The 21,254-nt window shown below is 43.6% G+C and overlaps 1 protein-coding gene across 2 annotated transcripts; it reads right to left on the bottom strand.

Annotated features, from left to right (window-relative positions):
- Positions 1 to 1,402: 1,402 nt before the first annotated feature.
- URB2 (URB2 ribosome biogenesis homolog) lies at positions 1,403 to 20,300 on the bottom strand. 2 transcript variants are annotated; one of them, XM_008923570.2, is made up of 9 exons: positions 20,095 to 20,300; positions 18,748 to 18,924; positions 13,668 to 17,052; positions 11,678 to 11,838; positions 10,370 to 10,480; positions 9,238 to 9,480; positions 7,560 to 7,650; positions 5,808 to 5,947; positions 1,403 to 2,137 (listed from the first exon to the last, which is right to left on the bottom strand). In XM_008923570.2, the coding sequence occupies exons 1-9, from the start codon at positions 20,218 to 20,220 to the stop codon at positions 1,940 to 1,942; spliced, it is 4,632 nt and encodes a 1,543-aa protein (XP_008921818.2). In that variant the 5' UTR covers positions 20,221 to 20,300; the 3' UTR covers positions 1,403 to 1,939. The 2 variants fall into 2 exon arrangements, with proteins under 2 accessions (XP_008921818.2, XP_017932925.1); XM_018077436.1 differs by lacking the exon at positions 10,370 to 10,480.
- Positions 20,301 to 21,254: the final 954 nt, after the last annotated feature.

Genomic DNA, 21,254 nt, shown 5'->3' on the forward strand with positions numbered 1-21,254 from the left:
TTCCAAACCAAGAAGTTAAATTTGGTAACATTTAAAAAATTAGCATTAATGCAAAAAAACTCATCTCAACTCAACTAGTTTACCGTCTTTAAAGCGATAGCTAAGATGTTATTTACTCTGTGGTCTGCACTCGGAAGCTTCTGAGCTATGTGTGTGGCTTGCAACCATATGACTACATCAGGGGAGCCTTGACACTTACACACCAGAGATGCTACCTCACTTCCTTCCTCCCCCACTCCAAACCTAGCTCATTTTTTCACTGTTCTTGCTGTTCTTTCCATATCCTCCCCCAGGGTTCATAACCTTCCTTCACTTAACTGACGCATTAATTGTCTTCACCCTGCAGAACTCCCCACTTTGGTGCTCATTTGGCTGCCCCCAGCTCATACATGTTTCCTTTTTGGGACCTACGTCACTGTCCCACTGCCTGGTGGGGCAGCAGTAACTGCCCCTCCCATCACTGGCCCACATCAGCTTTTCAGCTCTGAAATAAAATACAGAAGTGGCACAGTGGAGCACAGGGTCCAGCTTGGATGGCGTTAACTTGCATTGTGGTAGCCCAGAAGGTGCTGTGGTTTGCATTTGTGGCTAGAACAGTGTTGATAACATACCACTATTACTACTTCTGAGTAGTGCTTGCACAGTATCAAAGCTCTCCAAGATGCTTTTTCAGGATGATTAGAGTCATCTTCAGTCCAAAGGATGAAGTTTAGGCAGCCTTCCTCACCTCCCTCATCTGAGCCATGTGGAATTTCCTGCCCCGGACAAACTTCATCCTTTGGACCTTGCCATGAGGCAGATGGACCCAGTAAAAGTGGTAAGCCACATTCCAGTCTTCCCCTGCCCACCCCCTACCTATGGATTAAAGCAGATAGTCATGTGAGAGTACTGAGCTCTTTCTACTAACTCCATGTATCTGTGAAGACTGTTTTACCACTTACACAGAAATTTAGATCTTCAGTCTCTATCATTTTCAAGCAAATAAATTTCTGTAGTTTAGCTAATGAAAGGGAGTTATTTGATAAAGCTTCTTAAAGGCTCAAATGTGATTAGTTTACTACAGCTTATTAAATTATTGTCAGCTGAGCTGCAATAAGTCTAGGGCTTGCTCTTAACCTAGAGTGAATGCAAAGCAACAAGGCTCAGCTTAGACCAAAAAGGTCTCAGATAGTAACAGCAGTAATTAGCATTTGTCACAAACTAAAAATGTACATTCACAGGGACCACAGCTCAGATGACTAAGTGTAATTGCTTAATAACAGTAAATCAACCAGACCTCTAAGCAGTCAGTCTTTTTGATTATCATGAGATCACAGGATAATACATTTGGGAAGGAAATTCAATAGGTCAGATCAGGTTGCCCAGGGCTGGGCTCGAAAGTAAAATCAATGACACAAAGAGATACAAACTTTCATATTTTTTACTGTTATTTCCACAGTTTTGCACAGTAACCTACTGCACAGCTGTGTAACACTCACAGATTTCTTCAGTAACAAAATGTAAAATAACAGGTTACAAAAAAAAGCACTTTAACTGCTTTAATTCTGCTTACCATGTAAGTGAAAGCAGGGTTATATCCCTCGCTGGCTTTTACACCAGACTATTGCTTCCACCGTGATGTGGCAAAGGCTGAAGCCTGCCATCTGCTGCCAAAGAGCAGTGAGCTCCCCAGCGCTCCCAGAGAGTTCATCAGGGGGCCAGCACAGGCACAGTAGTTCTGCCACTTGTGGCACACAGCAGGACCAGACCAAACAGCACATCCTCCCTCCCCGTACCCTCTTCCTCATTATGAAGCCTGGCTGTATAGAGATAAAGGCAACGTTTATGACCCTCTTCAGATTTGGTCTTACTAGTCATCCCAAACCAAACAACGGCTGAAGATGTTCTGAGCGCTGCAAGGTCAATTCATGGCTGGTCACGAAGCACCAGACAGGATTCATCATGCAGTGTACTTTTCCTCCCCCTGCTTTTTTGCTTTGTGGTAGTGGTTGTAATCATTATACAGATCCTTAAAGACCTCCCTTACGCCTGCTGGTAATGATGCATTTAAGAATTTGATGTCCCGTTCAATGCAAAGGTCAAGGATGTGATATATTCCTTCTGTGAGATGTGTCTTCACAGTTGGGTGCAAAGTCACCTATAAGAAGAACAAATTGCATTAAAATTGAAGACAAAAAAGGCACGAAAACACCATTTCCACAGTCAGTATATACTAAATGCTGAAAACAATTTATTCAGTGCATCAGACCATATGGAACACCACCTTAGATAAAATCCAAGATTTTGACTTGTGCAGTATTGTCCTGATTTTTGCAAACATGTTTGGCAGAACAAGCACAGCCCTTGCAATAAAATCTACGAGAGTACTACTATATACACTGCCAGAGGCAAAGACACATCCTGGAATCAAAATTAAAAAACCCTACAATACTTGCCCTGATTACACATTTCAGTAGAGCCTGTATGTCTCATACAGGCTGTATGCTTCTAAGTCTCAGCTTCAAATGAGCACTTCCTTTAGGCTGCCCTATCATTTACATTGGGTAGTCAAACAATTTTAACTTATCACTTAATAATTTGGTACTTATCTAAAAATTTTTTTCTGAAGACTTCAATGCACAAGTCTTTATAAAAGAAGCTTTCAAAAAGCTCAGGAGATGTACATTTCCTTAATCTGTTTTAACACTGGGAATCAGGCATCTTGTCTGAAGTCATGCAGAAAGTTGAAGGAATACAAAAAATGACTCAAGATTCCGTGCCCTGCCCCTGACATTACCCCTGCTCAACCCCACAACCAGCAGAACTGCCACTAAAACCAGGAACATCAGCGCTGACTCTGGAGTCCTCTGGTGCTCCAGGCTAATTGAAATTTGTCCTGTGCTCACAAATCACTTCCTAAATACTTCACTGCCTGAGACAGTGCTGGCCTCTGGCATAATCACGTTATTTTTGCTGCAGAACCATGTCTTATCTTTGCTGAATCCCAAAATTAGCTTTATGCCTCCAGATGTAAGCCTCTTCACTCCATGCCTAATGAAAATTACATAAAAAGCTGTCATTAAAATTCAGGGTTCTTTCTTCCTTAGGCAACTAATAAACTTTCTGCTAATGAAGTGCACTCCTAATCACTGTGACAGGCTCCTGCTCTCTTTCTGCCCTAAATGTGGAACAGCTAATATATTTTATTAGGCCCACTAACATAGCTAGGAAAAACATATAGCAGGCATTAAGGCATATAAGCCTTTCTTTGGATCTGTGACCCTGAAGAGTTTGCAATCTAAAAAGTTGTAATTTTTTTTGCCTCTCTATCAGTTGATCAATTGGTTGGTTTATAACAGATGTTATTTCTCCCTACACCATGCTTAAAGTAAGAGAACAGTTGAGCATCACAGCTCCCAGTGAATGCACTAGGCTGGGCTCTCCCCTCCCGGGCAGAGAAACGACTGCAGTGAAAAAGGACATGAAAACCCACAGCTATTGACAATATGGACCAGATGGTCCCCTTGGGATACAGAGCTACCTCAGAGCTGCAGTTAATGGAACTGCATCCCTCAGATCACAAATTCATCTGGATCCATGCCTTATTTGGGCCATTCTCACTTTGCAGTTTCCTATAAACACCAATAACACCATGGGAAGCAGAGCTAAAGATTTAAACAGCTGCCACTACTGGCTGGCAGTTAATTATACTTGTAAGAGGTTTATGGTCTATATAGTTAGCACAACCAATTTGTCAAGCATTACAGAGCTCTTGATGTGAGACATTAAATGTGTGAAGAGGTATTTCACTATTGCTGAATTAAGCAACAGCTCATAGGCAACAAGCGAAAAGCACTGTCAACAGTATGAAAGAGATGCCACCCACTCCAGCAAGGAATCTTTCTAGATTAATACAAAATAATTCATGATATAAAGAGGAAGCACTGAGGGAGCCGTTACACAACCACTTTAGGAGTAAGTGACTATTTAGGCCAGTAGCTTTCATCAGTTCTAGTTTGCAGACCCTTAAAAGGGTTCCAGTAAGTGTGAAGATGCCCATATAGAGACTTAAATCTACAAACATGTTTTCTCAGTTATCTTTGATGGACCCCCCAGGATCTTCAGATCACAGGCAGAAAGCCACAGATCCAGTCTCAGAAGACATGAATAGTTGAATGAGTTTTTCTCTCCCTCTGCAGAGCAACATGAAAGATGTGTACATGCCCCACTTAAGACAGGCTGAGGCTTCCCCTTCCTCTGATATTCATCAATTCTCACCAGTCTAACGAGCAAATAATATATATCATCAATAAATCATCACCTACTTGTGATCTATCTGCTCTGTCAGACAGAAAACACTCCTTTGTCACAGCATCTAATGGCTCACTACACTAATTCCCCTTTACACGCCCAAAGGTTCCACTGCATACATTACTGATCTGTGGTTTCACCTATCATCCATCACTTTCCATTTCCCAATGAAAGTATTGCACAGAACTTTCCTAGAACTCTCATGAGACTTTGTACTCCTGTTAATACTGAGGCAAGTGTCCTTTCAACTTAAAAAGGTCATTTGACGTACACTCAATGATGAACAGATTACATAGTTCAGAGATGGTTAAGGAGAGCAGTAGTAGTCTCAACAGCAATCTCCCCCTTTGCTAAACTACCATGTTCACTATGTAAACAGTAACCAACTTATCAGGAACACTACATAACATAGCTAAAAACTGACATCTCCAATTGTTTTGCTCCCAAACCTTGGAAAAAAGATAAGCAATAAAAAAGGCAAACAAGTTTAACTTCTGTAATAACCTTTATGGTTAGTTACACTGGTTACACCATAATCCTTCAGAAACATAGCACCAGTTGGAATATATTTTTTGCAAGAGGGCGTAAAAACAAAGACTAATATTCCTTTCTGTATTTCAGCCCATGCCCAGGCTGAAGCCACAAATAATCAATTTGCAGGTACTTGCACCACAAGCAGCATTCAAACCCTGGTGAAATCTAAATCCATCAGGCTGAAGAAAATTGCAAGCTGAACTTAGGTCTGAATGTGAGAAACTACTGACCTGGCTCTGGCATCCATAGTAGCAGTAGTAGTTGCTTTCAGTAAGAATTGCAGTGATAGCTTTGGTATAGAAGGAGAATTACTGAAAAGCTAACAATTCTTGGCTTGGTAACATTTTTTCCACTCACTTAATCATTTAGATCAGAATAAAAGATATTTTCCACGAGAATTTTCCACCATTACTTTACCAGATGGGCCCCTAACTGCTATCAATCCTGCACAAATAAGACTAACCGGGAAATAAATTTAACTACCAGATGTATAAAGAAGCCATGGTTAAATTCTGGAACAGGCGGCCCAGAGAGGTAGTGGATACCTCATCCCTGGAAACATTCAAGGCCAAATCAGATGGGGCTCTGAGCAACCTGATCTAGTTGAAGATGTCCCTGCTCGTTGTAGGAGGTTTAGACTAGATGACCTTTAAAGGTCATCTTTCAGCCTTTCAACCCAAGCCATTCTATGATTCTGTGAAGAAAGAGCAACATCCAAAGCAGTTCTGTAACTGGGCATTGCATTGTTTAACCTTAAAAAAACCCCACAGTCCACACCTTTAGAAAGTTTTCAGGAGTTTGGTAAGAAAGATTCTCAGGAACTCGTGCTCAAAATAACAGTCTGGATCAAACCTATATCTCCATGAACCAAAGCAACTTTTGTAACTTCACAAATTTTACAAAATTTAACACAGTTGCCTTTGGAATAGGAATGCCAAAGCCAGCACAACACTGTGGCACTTTCAAGATGGATGAGAACATACCTTCTGCAGTTCAGTCACATACTGAGCCACCATGAAAGCAGAAAACACAGTAAAGTCCTCCATTTCTGCGGCAATATGAGTATACATCCGTTCCACCAAGTGTGCACATTGCAGTATAACTTCAAACTCATCTGTGTTGCCTAAAACAGAAAGTGAGATGCAGCCTGGCATTTGAGGCTTAAAAACACTAGAAAAAAACCCTTGAAGAATCACCCACTCTTCCATGATTCTTGAACTACATGAGGCCAAGGACAGCTTGCCATTTTATCTTCTTTTCTCATGAAGCCACAGATACAAGGCGTCCCACAACACACAGTACACATCTCTCAAAATGGCTATTTTGTAAGAGCACACTAATTTTAAGTCTATGTGCACTGCAAGGCAAAAACTATTTGTTATAGATGTTAAAGTGCTAAAAGCAGTAGTTATGGTCCCATCCATGATTCAGTCCCAACTAGCACTGTGGAGGAGAGAAAAGGAGACAGGAAAATTATATTCTCTACCTACAGAAAATCAGAAGACATCTCTCAGAAAGAGCATATTAGGAAAGCTTTCTGATGAGATCTATTACGTGGCATATAGCAGCAGAAGCCACATCACTGAAGATATTTAAAGTGAGACTGGTGAGATCAGCTGAGAATTTACTCAGTAGGCAGTGAATGAAGAGAGCCAACACAAATAAGGGAGAAGGGAAATCCAGAAATTACTTTCATGTTATCTCTTACAAAAACAGAAAAATCCTGCAAAGGTAAACAGCACGTTTTTCAACTTGACAATGCTGCATATCTGTAAATTTCCTGTGATCCTTGCCTTATGCAAACATATCGCAGAAGCAAGCAAATTCTCAAAGTTTGGCACCAGTTTAACATACCTTTTCCTTTATCACTGAGCCTTTGCTACTATATTCTTCCATGACAAATACATACACTTACATTTGCCCACAGCTGTGGGCAACATATCAGCTGGGATAAACCTGAACATGGCATAGGCTGTGGGACACCAGTGGAAAGCCAGGATACAATCAGTTTCAGGCCATGAAGTCAACTTGTCTCAGCAACTCACCACTATTAATGGCAGGGTATTTGTGTCCTGACCAGTATAAAGCACAGAATGATTACCTAAATCACTGTGAACATCTTTGACTTGGCTACTTTAATATCTTTTTTTTTCCTTCCTTTTGGGATATTTAACTACATTAATTCCAAGTCCTTAACCGTACAGATATATCATCTAACCCCAACTGATGCTTCAGATATGTATAATGTTCTGGCTTCATACTTAGCACAGAATGGTGACAATTCAGGTCTGTAGTAAACATAGTTGCAGTCTTAAGAAACTCCACTTAGTAGGATCGATTTGGGATTATAACTCACAAATAATAGCATGCATCACCAGAGTTCACAGTCACCATGCTTTCAGGCACAGGGGTTGATTGGAAGAGCAGAAACTGGGCACAGCAGCCTTACTGGTTCCTGTCTACTTGCCAGCCAGTCAGTGAAGAATAACTTATTCACCAAAAGCAGTACTGCTGGCATGCAGTTCCGTAGGAGCCCCAGTTTTCTTCATAAGCCCATGACACCACAAAGTTCATCTTCAATTTAAAAAAAAAGGACGGACAGGGCTAATAGTTTCAATGCCACAGCTAGGCTTTGAGGACTTTGATTCTGATGTGCCCTGTTTGGCACCTCCCAGTCCAGAACACATAAAATTACAGTGTATATATGTATCATAAAGGTGGAAAAAATACAGTACCTCTGTCTCCTTTCTGACGTCCTTCATGCATGACAGAAACAACCAGACGATGGAAACTGTTCAGAAAAGATGGTGCTGCTTTCAACAGCACCTGCAAAAGACATGTAATAAAACCATCAGATTACATATTAAAGGGAGTGAGAGAGTAGAGGTAGACAGTATCTTTTCATTCTGCATCCATAGAGTGTTTAGCACATGAGAATCCAGGAGTAGGACGGCATTCCTAGCCATAATCAAATATAAATAGCAACATCATATTAGAGTTACTTCATCTCTCCAAAGCAGCATTTGATTTAACAGTCTAATGTCTAGGGTATTTGTCCTTGCTGGCAGAGAACCTGCATAGCCAGACAGATTGACAGAACATGGGTTCCAGTAACACCACAGATCAATGTGTGAAAACAGCCTGGATAGGCAGCTTTCTACCACGGGGTTTTTGTAAGGGCATTTTAGCAATGCATACTGCCTTGCTTTTAGAATGTGCCATTTCCCCATCTTTAACTTTCCCCACTCTCAGTCTTAATACAAATGCACGAGGCCCCTTTCCTTTTTTTTTCATCTCTGCCTACATATTCCATGTAGGAGTATCTCCATCCCCGTGTAGCTCCTGACACATTTTCCCTTTCCCATGACAGAAGGCTGACAAGAATACCAGGATGGTACAACGTTTGAAGGTCATCACCTTCAACAGTGTCTAAGCCCTGTTTTCAGAGCACTGCAGAATCTTAACCTCCAGTGAGAATGAGGTCCCAGAGCCTGAGCCATCTGTGCTTCTAGAAACCAATCATAGAAAAAGGAAGTTTTATTCTAATACCTTGTTAGATGCTGATGAGAAATGCACTGCCAAAGAACAACACAGGCATATGCAAAGCAGAAGAGTGACTGAAATTGTGTGATTTTGAGATTCCCAGCCTTTTAAATAAGAAGCAGTACAATGTACTTTTATACTATCAGGACAAAATATTTCAAAACAACTATTAAAAAAATTCTTATTACTGTTACGTTTGTTCTTTATACCTGTAGTAGGTTGGCTTTTGGATTTTTTAGGCCTTCCTTAGCAACGGGAGTCAGAAATCTAAGGAAGTATTCCATATCGTCCTTTAGCATAACACAACATAGAAACAAGGTGGAGATAAGAGAGCTTGCGCTTTTCTCTCTTCTGGTGGCTGAAGATGACAGGTCTCTCTGCAGACGGTCTTTGCTTGTATGGGCCAAGGCCTGCCTGCTCAGACCTGCCATTATCTCCAGTCCCTCTGGGAGGCGTGGAGGAGTTGGTTGGTGCTTCGCACGGTTCTGCTGTCTCGTTCAGGGAAGTATTTAATTCGTGTTTTTTTATTTATTCACTAGCTCTCTATTAACGGTGTATATTTGGAGGATATTTGTTTTGGGGTTTTTTTATCCCTGTTTTTCCCCTCCCTTTTCCCTTTTTTCCCCTCGGGAGCTCCCTATTGTGTGTACAATATATTCAAATTGTATATATAATTGTAAATATATGTAAATATATATTTTTGATATAATCCTGTTTCGTTAGGGCTTCTTTCAGTTTTTCTGTGGTTCGTTTTTTTTTCCGCACTTGAAAGAGTGGGAGGTGGGAGGGGACAGCTTGGACTTGGCAAGAAAGCCAGGCCAAACTGATACCATACCTTTTTCCTCTCCTCCCATCCCCTCACAGACATACCTTTGGATGACACTGCACAATAGAGAAGAGCACTTCATGGACTCCCAGGAAGACACCACTATAGTCTTCTAACTTCAGATGATCCAGAGGGATTGTTAAGAGAATGTTGAATGCCAATGACACATGATGTGGATTCACAAGAACCCCTTCTCCTTGCCTTAGCAGAGCTGCTACAGTCTCTAGAATAGGTACAACTATGATGGAAATCAGTGATGGGTCCTGACAGGCCTCTTTGGTTTGCATCTACAAGAAGAAGAAACAGGTAAGGAGGAGAACATTAGCCACCTATATCAGTGTTCGAACACCAGAGAACCGTAATGCTCTGACTGGAGCCAAAGGAACTAGACTGGTGCAAGCTGGACTGGCAGGCAGACTCCTGTACCTGAGCCATTTTCGTCCAACTGCACCCTGGGCAAGGATGCCTGTGATGCACTTCAAACCAACACTGCAGTGTAACTGGAATTGCAACTATTCTCCAGTCCCTTGACCAACTAGCACCTCTTTGCACCTCCTTAAACAAATGCACTGACACAGTTCAGTCCTTTACAAGCATGCAGACCTATCAAAAAAAGGGCAGACACTGCATGCTCATGATTCCCATGCATTGCAGAGCCAACCTCTGATAAATTCTGGTCTAGAAACATCATCACCACAAGAGGAGAAAAACCTGCATCCCTAGGTTTATATGCTGTACAAATGAAAGACAGGAAACTTGGGTTTGATTACTTTCCATCAAGTTTTCCTTTCATAATTCAGTGAATTTTTTTTTTTTGTATGAGCACTTCTTTATTTTGTTTTGCTGCTGTTGGCTTCTGCTGCAACACATGGCTGACAGTTACCTTCTCCTTTGGACAGGAAGAAGTTCAAGACACTCAGACTGTCTACTCTGCAGTCTAACAAGTTTCTCCCAAGCTCCATATTATATGGTGCAGTTCCATAGAATTACTGTGTATAAGAAGTTAATGACCTACACACTGCACTTACAGGAGATTTACTTGAGGGAGGCAGAGACATGGATTTGTTCAGTATCCACAATGTTTTTGCTCTTGTGTGCCTCTGTGCACGGTACATATAACCGCTACAGACTCTAACAAAGGAATAGGTAATTAAGTTACAATGAAGAGATACTTACCGCTAAAGCTGTGATTATCTGTGGGCTGGTAAACCAGAAAGCTTTCACTTTGTCTCCACTTAATGGGCAGTTAAGCAACAATTTAGTTAGGGTAACAGCTGACAATACTTCCTGCAGAAAGCAGAGGATCAGTCACTGGTACTAGGTGCACTGGCTCCTTTCAAGCACAGAAGAGCCCTTTCAAGGCCAGTGGCACTTTTGAGCATTACCAGAGCCTTGACACATGAAAGTCCTCCCACCAGTACATCTCTTTGGAAATTGTGAAGTAAGCAGCAGTTCAACAAAATTCAATATGCTGAGCAGCACTGGCCCAAATGTACTCCATGGCACATTTATTTCAGAATTAACTTGCTGTATAAAAAGGCTTGCGTGATTTTTAAAAAATGAAAGCCTTCTCATACAACTGCCACTAGATAACAGAGGGAGGCAGAGGGAATACAGGGATACCAGTCTACTATAGACTAAGAACATTGCATTTGGTAGCAGGGCTTTTTTTACTTGCTAGTTGTTTATACAGACTGATAAAAGAAGCATATTGCAAGCTATACTCAGGTGGCAGGAATTATATGCACAGTACAGAAATTCTAGATACACTTTGAAAAAGATATATCAAGAATTGAAGCAGTATATTTGTGTCTCTTTCTGACAAATAAGACAGAGCCAGACAACCCCCCCAGGTATAATCCAGGTTTCATTCTCAAGTCACTGAGCTTTCTACAGAGCATACAGCTGGTGTTTTTGCCAAAAGTGTTTCACAAGTCACCACTGCTGCTTAAGCTGCTCTGAAGAAAGGCACAGAGCTTATAAAGCTACTGAGTGGTATCTGATTGTTACTGAGTAGTCTTTAGAGACAACTAACAAAAGCATAGGGGTAGTTTTGTTTTTACTGAAAAATGCCAGCATTTCTAAAAGTGCCTTTAATCTTGTTAGGAAGATCCACTGACTGCTAGTATCTGTTGTGCAAGAGCTTGGAGCAGAAAGTAGAAAAGAGCTTTCAGCATGGCCTGTAACATCACAGCTGTGTGATTTCTGTTGACAGTACATGGAATTAAGACTGCAGAGTCCTTAAACTGGACAGAAAATTTTTCAGGTAGGTTTCCATGATCTTTCCACCTCCCTCAATTTATATCCATAACGTATTTCAGCAGTCACCAAGCTCTTATCCATACAAATTAATATGTCCTGATTACTGAACATAAAGCAGGAAGAGGAAAAAATATTTATCAAATGTCATTCAGCCAACAGGTTTTTTTCAAGGTACAGCACACTGAAGAAGGAAGCTGACAATATAGTAAGCTCGTGCCTTACTTTAGCCTTCTGTTGCCAAACATTCCTCAGTTCCAGTCCCTGTAGCACCAGCCTCATTATGGCATAAAACTCCTCAACAGAGCAGTTTCCCAGCAGCTGGACAAGCACCTCTGTCAACTCCATCTCCATGCTTTGGATCACCTGGGTTGTGATTGCAGGATCTGCATATTCAAGAGACAAAAGAAATCAATTCCCAACACATAGACTTCCACAGGTAAGAATAGGGCAAATTGAAAATAAAACAGCTCTATGGGTACCTTTTTAACACTCAGATTCACAGAGGGCTCCCCACTTTACCTCTTTCCCCACTAGTGCAACGATTTGCTGACCTCAATTATTTCCTACCCTCGGGTTCACAGAGCAGCCATCATTCCAATAAAAAAGCCTTCAGCAGTACAGAAATACCACACTAACGCAGGTGCACAAGCCAAGGGAGCAGGCTAAACAAGCTGCAGGGCTTTACTAGATGGTGGCCAGAAATCCATCACAAATCACAAAAACATTAAGCTGACAAAGTTAGGTCTCTGCTGAGCCTAACTCACACTCCCCACTTACTCAATTACTACTACATAGACAGTCTTAGACTAGCTCATAATTCAACTGATTTTGACGGTTTGTTCTTTAGTTCTGCAAGTATCCACAGGATCTGTGGCAATGCCAAAAATCTTCTTCAACAGGAATTAATATTTCATTTTATTGAATACTCTACTTATTCAATGGAAATTATTACAGCTTTTTGCAGTGATTCATTATGTCTCCAAGCTAAAGAACTTTACCAATCTCACACTAATAATATGAGGCACAGAATGAGACAGAGAAAAATCAGCAGAAAAATTACAAGAGTCAACACATCCTCATCTCCATTCCATGGAAAGCTGTCCTCTGTTCTTAACTACTTAATGCCAATATAAACACTGAGATCACAACTGTAGTTCACTTCAACAGTAGCCTCCCCAGTAGGGTGCACTCCCTCAGGGTGTCTATGAGACAATTCACTGGGATGTGGGAATTATAAATAGAGTATCTTTAATAAAGCATTAAAAATAGTGTTTATTTCATCTTTGTCTCATGCTTTTTATACTCTTTCTATGTGTATGTTTTGCAATGTACATAGTATACCACTAGAGCAGTATGTGTATATAATTTATAAGTAAATATATATTGAGGCTGCATGCTCAATCTTTAATTCTAATGATAGGTATGCACAATCAAAAATGTTTGGAGCATGACACTAGAGCATGTCAGTAACAAGTCGGATAAATTCCGACAGCTTGAAGAAGTCAAAGAGAACAGTTACACCTGTGCTATGTTCAGCTCTCTTTCTGAAAGAGACACTATAAAGGAGTCATTAGCTCCCACAGCCGGCAGAAGAGGTTTTTCATGTAATTTCTAGCCCTGGCTCTTTATTTAATGAGGATAAAGGGACAGACCTGCCAATCTCCCACAGACTTTATCAGAATTATGGGCATTCAACATCCGTAACAGTTAGGTAACTTCCACTATTCTATAACCTCACCTACCAAAGTAGATGAGTATTTTACTGTAAGATCCCCAGATAGGACATTTCTGATCCCCAGATAGGACATTTCTGATCTGACCTGGGGCACATCAGCTGCTTCAGTGGTGTCTACTACATCGACTACACAAGCAGGACACTGCGTCTTCAGCCCTACATCCAGAAGTGTTATCATGTTCCAGTTACTGTCAAAATGCTCTACAGGGATAAGTAATTCAGGACCTGAACTTTATTAAGATGTTTACATCTTTCAGAAGATCATGATCAAATTAGATGGTGGCTGTGGTCCATGTACCACAACATTGTCTCCTTGTAAAGCTTCCTGTTATGCATTTATAAAAGGACAGCCTGTTGCTTTAGCACGAGTAAACAAATCTGGACTTTTCAAAAAGCTGTATGCTTTGCTAAATGGCTTTTAACTCGCCTCTGCACTGCAAAATTAGCAAAGGAACTGGAGAAAGAGAGTTTTCATACCAGAGAGAAGTTTTTTTATGGCAAAACCAACCATGACCGCAGTTTCTTTTCCAGGATACAGCTCTGGCACTGAGCAGAAGACCGTTAGGAACTGCAATGCAGGCTGAAGGAACTGCAGATTATGTCCTGCACAGGGCAGCTCTCTCAGTATCTGAGAGTAAAACTCTTGGTACAGTTTAATACGAGGTTGCTCCAAAAACTCACTGGGCTCCTTCTGCCAGCCCCTCCTGACCGGATGGCTCAGATCTGCTTTGAGGAGAGTAGTGACAGATGGTATGAATGCTACAGGCAAAAGCTGGTTTGGGGTGCTACTCTGAAGACCATGTTCAACAGTTCTGACCATCTGCAGAACTACGGGCTCCAACAGAGCAGACAGCACATCTGCAGAATGTAGCTTCTTTTCTGGTAGCTGCTGAAGGTAGAGCGTGACAACGTGACATAGTGTGGTGAACGTCGTGAGCAGTAACTGCTCAGCTGCAGGATTCCAGTTTTTCCGGTCTTTGCTTTTGGCTGCACCGGTGTCTGGTTTGCAGCTTACCAGGAAAGATATGAACTTTTCCAAGTTGAGCCTCACACTTTGTCGTCTTTCAATTACCATCTGAAGAAAGTCTTCCAGAAAAGCTTGGAATTCCTGGAGATACTGTGCCCAAAGAGGAACAGTCAAAATATCAGAGAAGAATTTGCTCGCTGTAAACTGGGAGGTCATGACAGCCTCAAGAACATCACTGGCATGTAACACCTTAAAAACAGAGTTGGCATTCCTGCCAGCTTGCAGGCACCTCAGGAGGTGGAGGCAAGTACTTAAAAACTTCAGCAATAACAATTTGCTGCAAGAGACACTGGCCCTGGTATTGGCTAGCAGGGACAGCAGCACCAGAAAACACCGAGTACAGTCAGAGGGAAGAAAACTGTCTAGTTTCAGAAGAGAAAAAATGTCTAGCAAACCCAGGCAGCTTTCTAGCTGACTTTCTTTCAGGGTGACAGGGCAGCCACTCTTTGCTAACTGTACTATACATTGGGCAACTTTCTCCAAAGTTTTCCAAGACAAGCTGAGCTCATCCTTCGGCAGTTTGGTTTCTGATGGTACTTCCAACAGGTCAAGAGTTTTGCAAGGAGCCAGGATTTCTTCATGCCAAGGGATATTACTTGCAAACAGCTGCTGAAGTGGCAGACCTACCGGATCCCTGGTAGCAGTGGGCAGCACCGTAGAAAACTTAATAATAAGTCTGGTCAGAAAAGTACAGTGTAGGATCTTCATTTCTGGAAGAAAGGAGCTGTGCATCAAGCCAAGAGATATCTTTTCAGTGCTGATGGAAGGCTCCTGGTCCATGGCAGCCTCCTGAGCTTTGGCCAGCATTAATGTCTCTAGAAGCACATTTGCAACATACTCTACATCTTCTAAGGAAATATACGGCAACAGGATAGTCAGGTTGGACACGACAAGGTGCCAGTGTGCTGTGGGGTAAGTAAGATCACTTATCACACTGATATCTCCATCCCATGGTTCAGATTCTCCTCTGCTCATGGTGGATCTCCCAGACTCCAGGATGAAAGCTGCAGCATGCTGCAAGGCCTGTAGGTCAGCTTTGGCCTGCATTAAGATCATCTTCATTTTCTGAAGTGTGAGAAGTTCTAAGCAATATTTACTAGGGGAGGCAAAACTATTTGCAATTTCCATAACTCTCTCCCAAGACTGTTCCCTCAAACCAGGGAGGAAAGCTGAAATGCTAAAATGCCCCTGCCTTGCAGCAGGTTCAGTAACAGCACCAGCAATTTCAGCTGTTGGAGACACATATTTACTGCAGCTAACACCAAACAGAGTGTCTACCTCAACCCAAGTGTAAACAAGGAGGAGAGCAGTGTCACTGGCCTTTCTTAGCCAAAGGTCTGACTTCTCTTCCTCTCTTCTAGGAACCTGCAGTAGCTTCATCAGTGGCTGAATTATTCCCTTCTGTATCTTTGCCAACAGATTCTGAGTGCGAAGCACCACAGGGAAAGGAGTGACATCATCTAGGCTCCTCATGTTGAACAGAAAAGCATGCAGCACTGAGCACACTGCCATCAGCTTCAAGGCCATGTCAGCTGACCCTTCAACTGCAGGAATGATAAGGGTCTGGCATTTCTCCACAAAGAGACACAAAATGTCCAGAATCTGGTTGGGTGGAAGTTCAAGGAGGCACTCACGAAGCTTTACTGTCAGGCCAGCAGAGAAGATGGGTGGCCTCAGTTCATCAACAGCTGGGCGGCAAATGACTGTCAGCACCTCCTCAAAGAGCCGTGGGAACTGTCGCAGCTTGGAGTAAGTCTGAAACATGGTGTTGATGAGAGTCTCCTGGGGCTTCTTCGTACGTGGCTCAGAGGCCTCAGCATCAATCCAAGCTGACGACACTAAGTCATCCAGGTCTGGGTCTACTATAAGGTGGTTTAATGATATCAAGAGTTTGAGACACCTGAACCAAGCGGGGATGGAAGCTTGGGAGTGTGTCAGCAACATCTGCGCCAGCTTGCGATAAAACCCAAACTGCACCTCCTTGTGCCGGATACGGTCGCTGGCGACATTATAGATATCACTGCTGAGCACCAAGCTCAGAAGCTGCTCCAAAGCAAGCAGCTCTGTGCTCCAGTCCACAGGTGAGAGCATATCTTCCCTCCCTCCCTGTTGTAGGTCAGAGAGCCTGAGACAGCCAAAAAGCCTGCTGAACATGTGGAAACACACAAGGTGGTTTTCTGCCTTACAGTATGAGTCCAGAAAGAGCTTATATAGCAGGGACACAGAACCAGCCACAACCGCTCCATGGAGAGCAAGTTCACAAAAGTCACTGCTCAGATTGGTCTGCACTGTGTTGACTGGTAGCAAAAGACTTTTAAAAGCTCCTTTCTTCTTCTCCTGGACTTCCTGTTCTGGCAGCAGCTCCTCTTTGTAGGATGAGAAAAGCTCAGCCTGGAACAACCCAGCCTGCAGCAAAGTTTCTATTTGGTTTCGGATTTCCCTGCTCAGGTGCTGACGCACATGGTTATCATCTGCTTGTGTCCAAGCCCTCACAGTCAGCAAGTGCCTCAGGAGCAGACATGGCTGGAGCAAGTGACCTGTCACTTGTCCAAACACACGATTTGGGTTGGTTTGCTGCCTCTGTATCAGGAGGTACTGAGCAAAGGTAAGCTGGAGGACACTGAACAACTGACAGCCCACAGCATTGTCAGAAGACAGCTGCTGACATGCCAGCTTGCACAGCTTGCTGAGGAGATCAACCAAAAGCTCACACTTTGCTGTGTAAATGATGCACAGTGAAGGAGTAGAAAGGATGCCACTGCAGCAGTTCAGCACTGTGCCAATGTTCTGCTGTGTTTTTTGAGAACAAGCCTCCGATAACCTTTCGTTTATGACCTGAAGTTGGGAAAAAAGAGACAAAAACAAAACCAAAACACCAGTCAATTTTGCATACAAAGATCATAATGAACCAACAACATCTTCCATGAGCTCTGGCTGCAACAAAGAAGCACCAGGGACTTGCCACAAGCTGCTCCTGTGCCTCTCACATCACAAGTTCCAAACCACAAGCTCTGCTGTCCCTGCATTTGTTTGCAGCACCAGATGAGGAAGGAAGCCCTCACTTGGTATGTCTGCTACTGGCAACAGCATAAGACTATCCATACTGGTTCTTATAGTTGATCCTGCAGAAATGGAGTAAGGATAAATTTCTGGCCTTCTTAAATGCTGCCAAAAATTATGCTTCAAACAAACAACAACAAACCCACACACAGTACAGGTCCCCCCTCTGATCCAGGTAGCTTATTCAGGAAGAATGTCCATGACTAAATATCATCTTTATATTTCAAAAAGAGAATTTCCTGTCCTGATATCTGGAATGCAAAGGACTGTTCTCTTTTCCCTTTGAGGGATAAAGAGTTCTAAAGAAATAATGTTTACTTAAACTTGCATTTCTCTTCCTTTTTTCAAACTTTGTGTTGATTTCCCTATTGTTTTCTCCTTTGATCCCCTTTTTATTTTCTCCCTTTTCTCACCTCCAGATAATCTTGTCTGTGAACCAATTCAGTAGCAATTTACAAATCTGTGTCTATTTCAGTTAAAAAACTCACCTGCCTCCTTAGACCTTACTGTGAATGGTTCATCTCCTCAGCTGAAAACCCACTGGACTAGAACAGATCAATAAATTCTTTCCACTGGACCCTCTAACACCTCTGTCCTTGGTCTTTAGGGAACCCTGTCCTGTACCTCTGATCTAATCTTCAACCAGAAACCAGGTTTTCATACCCAGACCATGTTTAAATTTGGCACACTTTCTGCATAACATCTCTGAAGCAAAGATTCATCCAACCATTTCTCTGTACTTCACAATTCAATTTCTGCAGGTAAAGACAATCTTCTCTTGCTTCATTTCAACCTGATCACAACTAAAAGGGTCCTTTTTCAGTTATTTTCACTGCTTTTGCAGCCATTCACTATTTCTGCTATTTCTTTAACCAAAAAGCCAAAAAAGAAGTGTTTAGTTCAGTTCTAAACTGTAACTGAAGTCACCTCCATTCACTTTCAGCTGAGGCTAAAATAATTATATGATTAAGATGCATAATGATTCAGTGCCACCACCATTCAGAGTCATCATAAGAAGCTGCAGGGTCTGCTGAACAACACATCACAGTGCACAAATACTCAAGCCAAACACATGATGAGCCCTACAGTGAGAGAAAATCTGTCTCTCCCTAAACTCCCAAGCAAAATGGTATTACAAGCAGTAAGTAATACAGGAGAGCAACATACGAAAGTGAGCCTTTATTTATCTATTTAAATACTTAAAGCAGTTCACTCTGCTAGTCTGAAGAAGTTAAGATAGAGAGGAAGATTATTATTAGGACGCTCTACCATTTTTAGCCTTAGTGCTGCACTAATATAAAACTGTATTGCAGGACAGAAATAGAGGAACTTTTAGTAGAGGTCCTGCAAGCCATCAGATTAACTATTATATATTTCAAGTAATACCTGAAACTGTGAGGAAGAGTCATGTACTGTAGAAGATACACACTGCTACCGAGTATATTACCAAATATCCACAGTTTTAGTTACCTGTGCAATTGAAAAACTGAGACCAATCGTTTTCCCACTCTTTAGGAGATCCTGTAGTCTTCTACTATGGATAACATTGTCTAGGTATGTCCAGAGTTTCTCAACAACTTCATCGTTCAGTTCCAGTTTTTTGTTGTAATTTGAAACCAATGTATGGCTTACCCAATCGAGTAATACCTGTAAACAGAAGGGAAGTAACGTTTAATAACCCCCATACAAAAACAAAAGTAGTACTTTTTCACAGCTACAGCGTTTGTGTCTTGAGAACTGTGCTACTTCCAAGCAGAACAGGCTCTGAACGAGCAGAGAAGTCTACCCCTGTAGCTTTCAGTTCCTGAGAGCTTTCATTCTAAACCTAATGTTGATCCTGTGCTCCCCTGCACCACTTCAAAATAACCTTCAGGAGTCAACATCCTAAGGTCCTTTCATCAGGGTATAATTCTGACAAGTGATAGCAGTTAGCAAGCGTAGTCTTTTCAATCAAAGCTTAGAGAATCAGACGGTTTTCACTTCCTGACAATTGCTATTCTGTTCACATCCTCCTCTTTATATGTCTGAATTCACCATCTAGAAATTCAGGCCTAGGAATTTAGATATGTGCAAACTGGAAAAGGTTGAAACCTACTAATTTAAATTACCGATTTAAAAACAAAAGGATAGTATGTGGCTAGGTTTAATACTCTATGTAACTGAAATAACAAGAACCCAAAACGCAGGTCTCAGACAGTGCAAACCCTAGACCCCGCAATACTACCAGGGCTGGAGGAGCAGGACAAGATATCCTTCACTTGAGGAAACACGGCACAGACCTTCGGTAAACAGAGGCTTAAGGGGACAGGGTGGGTTCCATGAAGAGAACACCAAATTACCTTACAAGGTGAACCCCAAGAATCCACTGTGTGCTCTTTGCTCACGCACAGGTTCAGAGCACCAGAGACCACACATCTAACTACAGTCAGTTCTCCCACTCTGAACTTCTTGTTCTTAACTATGATCAGAAGCATCTGACTTTGGAGTATCCTGTACTGGATGTAATAACCAGTGGCAATGACAGTTCTGAAGACATCGATTTCTCATCTTTCCGGGAGATAGAACACACAGACCACCCTCTCTATGCGAAAGCCTCTTTCATCCTGCACTAATACAGGTCTTTTTGCTGAGGCTACTTGAAAGATGATGTTATAAAACACATTTCATATAACCACAGAGAAATCAAGAGCTGCCACAATCGCAAATCAGAGCTGTATTTGCACTACTGTCTATGGTCAAAAGCTAGATCCGGGTTTTATGAGTTGATTCGCTATCGAGGTTTTCTTCTTTCACTGTGTACCATTAAAAAGTACTCACTTGCTCCTTATTAGGCAGGAAGCACTGGTGAGAAATCCACGCGAAACGAGCCAGCTTGAGTTTGTCTTCCCAAGAAGTCTTGGCGCTTTTCAGCTTCAAGTAAATCCCGGAATAGATCGCGGCCATGGCGGGGACACGTGGGACAGGCGGACAGACAGACACACCACTGGAAGAAGAAACGCGGACCCAGGAGAGGCGGTAAGGTGGGCAGAGGCGGCCCCGCACCCCGGCACCCACCCACGCACCCACACACGTGGCGCCGCTCGGGCCCAGCCGCCGCACAACAATACCAGCCCGCGCCCGCCCGCTCCCAGCGCCCACTTCACCCTCACAGCCCCCGGTGGCACTACGCCTTCCCTCCCCTCGCAGGCCTCCGGCCGCTCCGCGCCCTCCCGGTCGCCGGATCCTCCACCCGCCCCCGTCCGCAAGCCGCGCCAGCCGAGCGCCGAGCGCGGAGCGGCGCTGGGGGAACGCGCCCATTGGCGGCCGAGGGCGCCTGCGCGGCCCGGCCCCGCTCCCGCCCGCCCCGGCGTGTGTCAGCCGGGCCATGGAGCGGCCCCGCGCCCGCCGGGCCCCGGCAGCACCGGCGCGCCACCGCACCGGCCCGCAGGGGATGCGCAGCGCGCGCGCTCATCGGCAGCGCCTGGCGCCGCTGGGCGCAAAGTTGACAGCGCCCTCCCCGCCGCGCCGGCCCCCCTCCCTCCGCCGCTCCCCGCCGCCTGCGATGCTCCAGTGAGGGAGACCGGCCCTAGGCCGCGGCCCGGGGCCGCGCGGGGGTCGCGAGCGGTGCCGCGCGGAGCGGGCCCGGGGTCCGCGCCGCCTTCGTGGCGAGCCCGCAGGCCCGGCCCGGCCCGGCCGGTGGCTCCCGGAAGCCGACGGGGGCACCCCGGACACGGGCGCGGCCCTGGGGGCAGCCCCGGGTGCGGACGGGGCCGGGCGCCTGCCCTGCGCCCGGAGGTCGCTGGGGGGGCTCTGTTCCTCATGCTCTTCTTTCCCTTGGAAAGTGCGTGGGTTTAATGAGCAGCTTCTTATCGCGCCGTCTCTCTTCCCTTTTCTTTTTTTTCCTCTTTTTTTTTTTTTTTTTTTTCATCCTGACAGGGAAGGCTTTCACTTTTCGCCGTCCCTCCAGCGAGCGCACTTCGGCCGCAGAGGCAGCCCCG

This window comes from Manacus vitellinus, unplaced genomic scaffold (assembly GCF_001715985.3).
Source record: "Manacus vitellinus isolate BGI_N305 unplaced genomic scaffold, ASM171598v3 scaffold_37_pilon, whole genome shotgun sequence".
Taxonomy (NCBI): Eukaryota; Metazoa; Chordata; class Aves; order Passeriformes; family Pipridae; genus Manacus; species Manacus vitellinus.